Genomic DNA, 9,958 nt, shown 5'->3' on the forward strand with positions numbered 1-9,958 from the left:
CCATTTAGCATATCAAGCCCAACAGTAACAAAAAACTATAATCTAATAACTAAATCTTACGGAAACTCTCATGCCAATTTTTTTTATTGTAATTGGGGAAATTCTCTCTTTCTCGAAACCAGCTCCACAATTATACTTCGTCTTCTCCAATTTGATACAACCAATTTAGGACTCCTGATTTGAAACTACTTATTCTTAAATCTCATCCTAATGAATCTTATAATTTTTTTTTCTCATTTTCTAGTAGAAGAACAACTTCAGGAAACATAGAAAAAAAAATACATTATAACATACCCACCAAAAATTAAAGAAAAATAATAGATAAAGTACCTCTTTACCTAAAATGAGCTAATGAATTTTCAAACTAAATAAATAAGGTAGTTAACACTTGGAGCAATGGAAGGACAAAGGTTGAACTTTTTTCAAAAATAAATAAATAAGGTAGTTAATACTTGGAGCAATGAAAGCACAAAATAGTAATTATAAAAAAATATAAGGACAAAAAAGGTAGACAAAAAATCTCCTTTGCGGTGTCATTTAATATAATATAGATATAGGTATAGTCTTACCTTTTTTGGTTAATATTATTTGTTCTATTCTCACATATATAAATCACTATCAATAGCTCTTTTATGTTGCATTTTATTTATCTTAGTTCTAAAATCTTTTAATTTAGTGCTATATAATTGTTAGTATAACTATTGCCTGAGCGATACGTTTACTATTTAAATAATAATTTAATTTGAGTAATGTAATCATAACCAAATACTTTTGTGCATTACACTCCCATATCACACCAAATAAATATATGTTAGCACGAGGTTTCTAGATAAAAGTATTTCGTAGAGTTCAACTTGAGTTTAGGTTTGATTTGATGTAAATGTAGTTTAATCTTTAGTACTTGGTCCTCGAATTCTTATTTTGAAGTTAAAAGAGTTTTCTGATTGTTGGAAGAATTTTCTTTAAGTTTTATGGAGTCTTAAATTTTCGACTCTTCTATTTATAAAGTTCTTATATGGGCTTTGTGGCATGAGGTTGGTTGGTCCATATACCTAACCTTTGAATCCAATTAATTAGATTTTAGCCATAATTGTCATTTGAGCCAAATTAAGCTTTTCTTAGCTAATTGAACTTTAGGCCAAATATTAATTGGACAAAATTATTTTATTCTATTCAATGGTCACGATGAAAAATTGTGGCATCATTGAAATTTATCATTTTAAGTCTTCAATTTCAATTTGAGATACATGTCAACCTTTAGTTAGTCCCAAATTTGATAATTTGTAATTTTTTTTTTGTATTAATTATTTAAAAAATGGAATGGTATTGAAATCTCATACTACTGAGTATATGTTTGGAATGCACCAAATATTTACTTTTAAAGAATAAGTCATTTTTAAAAAAATTTAAAGGGTTTTGACAACTACTCATAATAACTTTTGAGATACATTTTCAATAATTTTTATAAAAAAAAAGTTTAAACAAAAATAAATTTTTTAAAAAACATTTTTTTAAAGCCAATCTAAACCAGCTCTGCACTTTAACTTATAAATAATCACAAGGAAATGCATTTTCTTAATTACTTAACCATCTTAAAAAAAACACAACAAAAGATCAGTATAATTTGGTGATCATTTAAAAAATAATAATAATAATAATAATGGTGGCTATAAATTTTTCTCAGTTACTTGTTTGAATTTGGTTGGATACGTACATATTCTTCTAATTTAAATAAATAAATAAATAAATTTGAAAAAAGAATCGGAATTCTTCCAATTATTTGTATTTACCCATTTGTTTGTTTCTGTTCAAAAGTCTTATTCCCCATCCACTTCCAGTCACTCATAATTAAAATTGGCTTCAACTACCACTCTGCTTCCAATTCAAAGCCTACTAATCTCTTATCTCACACTTATTCCCACCATGGCCGTACCTGATGATGATGATCATCATCATCTAGTTTTCATCTGTACTCCGGCCATCGGAAATTTAGTTCCGGCAGTCGAATTCGCCGTCCGATTAGTCAATCACGACTCTCGTTTCTTCGTCACTTTTCTGGCCATCGACATCCCTGGAACACCCCTTGTCAATGCCTATACTCAATCACGTTTCTCACTTTCCCTTTCTCAAGACATCCAATTCATTCATCTCCCACCTCTCGAACCCCCATCTCCCAATCTCTACAATTCCTATATCGGTTATTTGTCCTTACTTTTCGAATCTCATAAGCCCAACGTCAAGAATTCAATCTCCCATCTCCAAAAACTTCACAATTCCAGCCGTATCGTTGGAATTTTTGTCGATATGTTCACTACCGCATTCATCGACGTTGCTAATGATCTCCAAATTCCTTCCTACCTTTTCTTCGCTTCTCCAGCCACTTTCCTTAGCCTCATGATTCATCTCTCTAAAATGGATCATGACCGATTTAACGCGCTGATCCTTGACTCGGACGCTGAGTTCGTTTTACCGAGTTATGTTCACTCGTTGACTGTCAACTTGTTGCCGCCTACTCTTTCGACGGAGGATGGTCTGTTTTGGTACGCCCATCACGGGCGACGGTATGGTGAGACGAAAGGCGTTGTTATAAACACGTTTGCAGAGCTTGAGCCACACGCGCTGCGGTCGTTGGATGAGGTTCCGCCGGTTTATGCTATTGGGCCTGTGGTTGATTTGGGCGGCCCGGCCCAGTGGCAGCCTTCTCATGGGACCCATCAGAGCGTTGTGAAGTGGCTTGATGGTCAGCCTGAGGGTTCGGTTGTTCTGTTGAGCTTTGGGAGTATGGGGAGTCTTGATAAAGATCAAGTAAGAGAGATTGCGTTTGGGCTGGAAAGGGTGGGGTTCCGGTTCGTGTGGGCCGTACGGCAGCCTCCTAAAACCAAGTTAGAACACCCGGACGATTACTCCGATCTAAACGACGTCTTGCCAGAAGGGTTTCTGACTCGCACCGCCGGCCGGGGATTGGTCTGTGGATGGGTCCCGCAGGTGTGTTTTTTCATCTTAATTTGTTAGAGAAATTAATGTCTAAATTATACCCAATATCTCTAAATTTTTTACTTTAGATAAAAAATACGTCCATCTTTCAAAAATTTTAAAAATATCTTTAAGTTCTTTTTTTTTTTTAAAAAAAACTTCAAAAATATGTTTACCATTAGTATATGAACACAAATGGTTAATACTCCTCTAAAAAATATCACTGACTTTTCAAAAGTTGCGTTAATACTCTTAGACTTAAAAAAAAAAAAAAAAAAAAAAAAAAAAATTAAGGAAGCACTTTCTATCTATGTTGTGGATAATTTGTTTGAAGTTTTCTTAAGATCCAAAAGGAATAAATTATATGAATATCTTCTTCTTTCTTTTTTTCATATATATGCTCTCATTTTTCTTCCATTTTTCTAATTCTTTAACCAATTTTCTCACAACAAAATATTAACCAAAACTTCTAGTTAAATAAAAAATTCTATAAAATTCCAAAACCAAAGTCTCCCATTAAAATTTACCAAAATGATAAATTGTCAATTACAAGAAGGATGTATTTGGCTATTAACACGCACGTAACTATTAAAATATAATCTTGTTAAAATATTTAAATCTTAAGGTCTCCTTGTGCTTCCATTATTCTTTTTTATTTTGTTATAATCTATACATACACTAATTGAGTGAGACTTTTTTTTAACTATTATACACAAATGTCAAACATTTAATGAGAATGAAAGTAAGAAGGGAGAAATATTATTGGGTAATAGATTGAAGTGTTGTTAGGTTATAGAATAAAGTAGAGGAGAGAGAAAATGAAAAAGGGAGGTGATATGATGAATAAACGGTAAAGATATTTTTAACTTCTTTTTCTAAAGATTTTAATGCAATTCTTGAAAGTTTAGAAGTATTTTTGCAACAAAATAATAACGATTTCTATTCTTATATTAATAATAAAATTATTTTTTTAACATTTTTAAGGTAATTGATTTAAATGGCAAATATACTTAAAATATTTACAAATATAGCAAACTATCATTGCCTATCGAAGATAGATGTCTATCAGTAAGATTATTTTTGCAACGAAATAATAACGTTTCTATTTATATATTAACAATAAGATTATCTTTTAACTTTTTTATACTATTTATTTTAAATGACAAAACTGCTAAAAATGTTTACAAATATAACAAAATATCATTGTCTCTTAATGATAGACAATGATATATGTCTATCAGTGTCAATAATAATAGACATCTATCAATGTCTATCATTGATAAATAGTGACATTTTATTATATTTATAAATAAATTGATTCTTTTCTATATTTAAAAATTGCTTTTTTTTTTTTTAATGTTTAAAGGTTATTTTTCAAACTTTTTAAAGCTAAAGAGTTTTTTAAACAAAACACTAACATTTTGTATCTAAACTTAGTAAAGATTTTTTAAACTCTTTTTTAAAGTTAGAATATTTTTTAAACTCACGGACTACACATTTCAATGATATTTTTTTATAATTTAACAAAAATAATTGGTGGACCATTATATGCAGCATTGGGTTGTTTAATTATTGTTTGTCATATTACAGTTTTTTTTTAGAATTAAATATTTGATTTTTTTTCTCTTGGGGTACTTAGGTGATTAGAATGGGGGCTACAAAGAATTGGAGCGGGGCCAGGTTCCAAATAACAATTGTTCTATATTTAATTTTTATTTTTTCTAATTTCGATAAAATTATTTTTTAAAAAAGAATATTGTATTTAAATGATTATTTTTAATAAGAAATTTATGTGTAGCAAGAATTCTTTTTGGTACAAAAATTTAAGATACTAGAATTCAAAATTGATAATGTATATCATTATATAACTCGTTGGGTCATGTTTTAATAAGAGATTTCTTTTTTTTTTTTTTAAATTGAAATAAAATAATTTTTTTTAAGAAAAAAAAGGTAAAAAATTAGATGGCAAATGTACTTTCTTCTTCGTCCTTAATCTAAATCGTGTCTAAGCGAAGAGAAAATTTATAGTACTAGAATAATTAGATACATGATTAATATTTATGACAAGAACATTTAAAATGAATGTGAACTTTAGGAAAGAAAATAGTATATCATTAAAAGGGTATTTTGTTACAATAGTATTATAAGTTCCTTCTAATAATTGATTTATGTTCATGTTGATATGTAGGTGACTATTTTGAGTCATGGTGCAATTGGAGGGTTCGTGTCGCATTGTGGGTGGAACTCGATTTTAGAGAGTTTATGGTTGGGTGTGCCAATAGCAACATGGCCTGTGTATGCAGAGCAACAAATGAACGCCTTTGAAATGGTGAAGGAATTGGAATTGGCGGTGGAGTTGCGGCTCGACTATAGGAAAGGAAGCAAGTTGGTGACGGCGGAGGAGCTAGAGACGGCACTGAGGCGCTTGATGGACGGCAGAGAAGATGTTAGATCGAGAGTGAAGCAGATGGGAGAGAAGTGTAGAACGGTTCTCGTGGAAAATGGATCCTCCTATAGGGCATTGAATTCTCTAATTGACAAATTAACGGCTCAGATTTTGTAACTGTTTGAATTTGGGCCATATTCATGTTGCCTCTTATTTCTTTGATCATGAAATAGGAGAAGAAAATTAAATAAATAATTAAGTCTAGTTAGGAGTTGTCTGACCTGTTGAGTTGATTATTATACTATGTGGTTACTATAGATTGTATTATAATAGTTTATGTTTTGTTTTCTAGTGCAAACTATTTTAGTATAGATTATAATAGTATGTGTGTAGTTGCACTCTGAAATAATCTAGGTTGCAAAAGTCTATGTAGCTAACTATTTTAGTCTAGTTTATCGTAGTCTATGTTTGGAGTGCATGCTATTTTAATTCTGATTTAGGTTTATTTCTACTATTTGTTTTCATTATACAAGTAATGGTATCTTAAATATCATGCTTTGTCAACCACATAAATTAACCGAACTTATTTCTTAATTTGTACATGGTTCAACTATTTAAAGCATATATTTGTTATCAAGAGATTAAGAAAAATGCACAGAAATTTACACCATTATTAAAATTGGGCTCAAAAACTTATAAACTTATAGAATTTTGGTCCTTAAACTATTAATTAGTTACATAATTTTTCAAATGTGTTGTTTTAGATTAACAATCTTTAAAATAATCATTTACTTACCGTTGTTAAATGTTATTTCTTGTCATTCATACACTAGTTGTTTAGGCCTAATTTTAATAATTATAAGGGGAATTCTTATAAACAAAAAAAAACAATAATATTTACACTTTATAGCAAAAACAAATTCCAGTTTTCCTTTTTTTTAAAATTACCAAAGATACTCTTCTTCTTCCCCAATTTTCCTTTTTTATGAATTTTCATTTGTCTTGCTTGCTCTAAAAACTCTGCTTCCTTGTCGATGCTGTGATTTTCCTCCTCGTCATTCTCAAATTACAAACACCGTATTGATTTTCCTTCTCTCCCTATCGACACCACGATTTTCATTCTCGCCGATTTTCCTTTTCTTCAAATTTGATTTGCTACGCTTGCTAAACTATGTTCTTCTTTCTTTCTCATCAAACGCATTGATCTTCTTCCTCGCTGAACGTTGTTTTTCTTTCTTACTCATCGAACGTCGTGATCTTCTTCCTTGCCGATCTTCTTCATCGAAATTGTTCCTCGACCACGATAAGATTTTTTTTCTTCTATTTTTTGTGTTTGTAAGTGTACGTTTCTTCATCAAATTTGTTTACAGTACTGGTGGATTTTTTTTATCTGCATTGTGTTTATGTGATAAATGTTTATGGATGAATTGTTGATGGATGTTTCGGGATAGAATTCTCATTTTAAGACTTTCTTTAAATTTTACAAAGTTAAATGATCGGGTAGCTTTTGTGCGATCTGTAGACTTTACTACACAATCATATAGCATTTGCTAAACGATCGTTTAGCAAATGCTACATGATTGTGTAGAGTTTTTTTATACAATCGTGTAGATTCTTTTACAGGATCGTGTGGCGTTGGCTGCATGATCGTGTAGGCGCTCGCTTGCTAGACGATCGTGCGGTATTAGATACTTGACATATCCTTTCGTGCTTAACGATCGTGCGGTATTGGATACTTGACACATCCTTGCATACTAAACGATCGTGCTAATCGAATTCGCAGACAGATAGTTTTTGCGTGCTAAACGATCACGCTAATCAAATTCGCAGATAGATAGATAGTGTCTAATAGACAATGATACACACATATCACTGTCTATAAGTTATACAATGTGATAGAGTTTTATCACTTTCTATCAGTGATAGACAATGATATAGTTCTATCACTCTCTATCACTAATAGAAAGTAATAGAACTCTATCATTCTCTATAACAGTGATTGAACTCTAAAACTAGTGATATACCGTGCTTGATATGCTGTGATTGAGCTCTATCATTGTCTATCACTGATAGACAGTGATAAATCTATATACATATTAAGGCTTTCTTTAAATTTTACAAAGTTAAACGATCGGATAGCTTTTGTTATGCGATATGTAGAGTTTACTACATGACCGTGTAACATTCGCTACACGATTGTATAGCTAAGGCTACGCGATCGTGTAGAGTTTTTTACACGATCGTGTGATGTTGGTTGCATGATCGTGTAGGCGCTCGCTTGCTAGACGATTGCGCAGTATTGGATACTCGACGCATCGTTGCGTGTTAAATGATCGTGTAACATCGTCCATTTATGGCTTATTCTCCGCAGATAGATAGTTTTTATTGTGACTATGTATGGATGAGAATATTTCTCTACTACTGATAGATAATGATACATATATATCACTGTCTATAAGTAATACAAAGTGATAGAGTTTTATCACTTTCTATCCGTGATAGATAGTGATATAGTTCTATCACTGATAGAAAGTGATAGAACTCTATCACTCTCTATAACAGTGTTGAGCTCTATCATTGTCTATCACTGATAAACAGTGATAGAGCTATATACATATTAACATTTTTCTTATACAATCTTCTTTTCCTTTTATTGCAATAAATTGATACCATGGTTAATATTTTTGTAGTCGTTTTTTATGGTGCACAGTGAACTCATTACAATTCTTATGAGAATTAGAGTGTTGTTAGAGTTTTTGTTGATGATAAGATAGACTTCAATGGTTTAATAAGTTTGATATTGGATGAAATTTAGTTGGATGTTTCAATAGATTTATCAGTATTGTTGGATTTTGGTCAAACTAATATTCAATCTGTATTTCAAATAAAGCAAGATAAGGATATCAATTGGTATTTGTCTTTGGCTAAAGATTCAAGGACTAGGCATCATTTAGTTGCTCATGTTAGTCTCATTTTATAGAAGGATCTTATAGTAGTATTAGTGGTGGAGGTGGTGATAGATTGCTATGTTTAGGTTCTTCTTCTAGTTCTTCAAATGGTCAAGTTATACCAAATGTTGGTTTTAATAGCGATTTAAAGGAAAAAGATGTATTTTGAAGTAAATAAATACTGTGTAAGTGTTTTTAGGACTACGCGGTCAAATTCAAATCGCTTGAGTTGAAATGTTTGCAAGAAGGCTGTCAATGGTATGTTCGGTGATCTCGGTACAAGAAGAGTGAGTTGTGGATGCTTAGAAAGTATATTTTCTGACCATAATTGTGAAAGAAATCAGAAACGAGATTTTCGTGAGTAGCGAAAGTAAGACCATTCCAAATTATAATCAAGAATCAAAAAATCATTTACAGTCCACTTCTAAACAAGCGGCAATGTACAGAGAAATTACAGAATGAACATCAAATGTATAAAAGGAAAAACTGTACTAACAATGGCAGAAGCGTCTCCACGCTCCGATGCACACTCTAATCGAACAACAGCAACCATGAACACTCGATCTACACGACTGAAACACCACACGAACATAGCACGAACACTTCGCGCTTGTCCTCAATGATCTCCTCTGCAACAGCGAATGGCCTCCACAGCACCACGAAAGACCTCCAGAAAACCTCGACGGTGTTGAATTGAGTCTGACACCACCAACAAGGCGACTTTGGTATTCTCGGTGTGAGAATCCAGAGGATGGGCTTTGTTCAGACTTGGTGTGAGGCAAACGAGTGGAGGAAATAACGATTGTGTACACGACTGGGCAAGTGAGAGAAGTCGGAGAGGTCAATGCCCAATCGTTTAGATAAAAGTATGAGATCCTCTAGCAAAAGCTATACGAACGTTTAGCTCTATCATTTAGCTCGGTCGATTCTACACGATCGTTTACCTTGGGCCAGCGATCGTCTAGCAAAGCTATACGATCATTTAGTAAAAACTGCACGATCGTTTAGCTAGCACCTGCAATATCGTTTACCTAGCCCAGCCGTCGTTTAGTAAATCTGTATTTACTTGATGACTTCCGAGAGTTTCTTTTTACCGGAGAGAAAACTCAAATTCTTTTCAAACTTTTGTGAAAACTTCTGTAAAAAAACTCTTTTTTAAAATAGGAAATCGATTTCCTTTTAAACTAACGGCTACTATGATCAATAACCACCCACTACTTTGGTTATTTAAAAGAAAAAGTATTAATTATCTAATAATTAATATTATTATAAACAAAAATGATAATGAATTCATCATACTATATTTATAACCTATAGTTTTAATATTTCATCTCATGAAACATATAAACCATAGTTCTTTTCCTATTCCATGGTACTTAATGTAAATCTCATTTACATCAATCCTCCACTAGATGAATCTCATACATCATACCGATTATATCACATATAATCAAAATACCTCTTGTCAATTTGAACATTCAAATCAACACCAAGAACTGATCCTTCAACATGAATCCAAGCTACCAAGGGACCTCATGGACCTGTAGATCCGAAGCTCCAACGGTACGTGAATAACTGACTAAACTCTTTAGTCACGAGATCCACCATTCGTTAACTGTCAAGCATTCCACTAAAGATCGACAACTGAACT

The 9,958-nt window shown here is 32.0% G+C and overlaps 1 protein-coding gene across 1 annotated transcript; it reads left to right on the top strand.

Moving 5' to 3' along the window:
• Nucleotides 1-1,838: 1,838 nt before the first annotated feature.
• LOC120069314 (UDP-glycosyltransferase 43-like) lies at nt 1,839-5,768 on the top strand. The gene is made up of 2 exons (XM_039021044.1): nt 1,839-2,985; nt 5,162-5,768. The coding sequence occupies exons 1-2, from the start codon at nt 1,924-1,926 to the stop codon at nt 5,534-5,536; spliced, it is 1,437 nt and encodes a 478-aa protein (XP_038876972.1). The 5' UTR covers nt 1,839-1,923; the 3' UTR covers nt 5,537-5,768.
• Nucleotides 5,769-9,958: the final 4,190 nt, after the last annotated feature.

This window comes from Benincasa hispida, unplaced genomic scaffold, assembly GCF_009727055.1.
Source record: "Benincasa hispida cultivar B227 unplaced genomic scaffold, ASM972705v1 Contig316, whole genome shotgun sequence".
NCBI classification, from domain to species: domain Eukaryota; kingdom Viridiplantae; phylum Streptophyta; class Magnoliopsida; order Cucurbitales; family Cucurbitaceae; genus Benincasa; species Benincasa hispida.

Bases quoted from the DNA above. Each gene is read 5' to 3' on its own strand.
- LOC120069314 (XM_039021044.1), top strand. From the start codon at position 1,924: ATGGCCGTACCTGATGATGATGATCATCATCATCTAGTTTTCATCTGT. The intron at 2,986-5,161 runs GTGTGTTTTTTC...GTTGATATGTAG, and splicing joins TCTGTGGATGGGTCCCGCAG to GTGACTATTTTGAGTCATGG.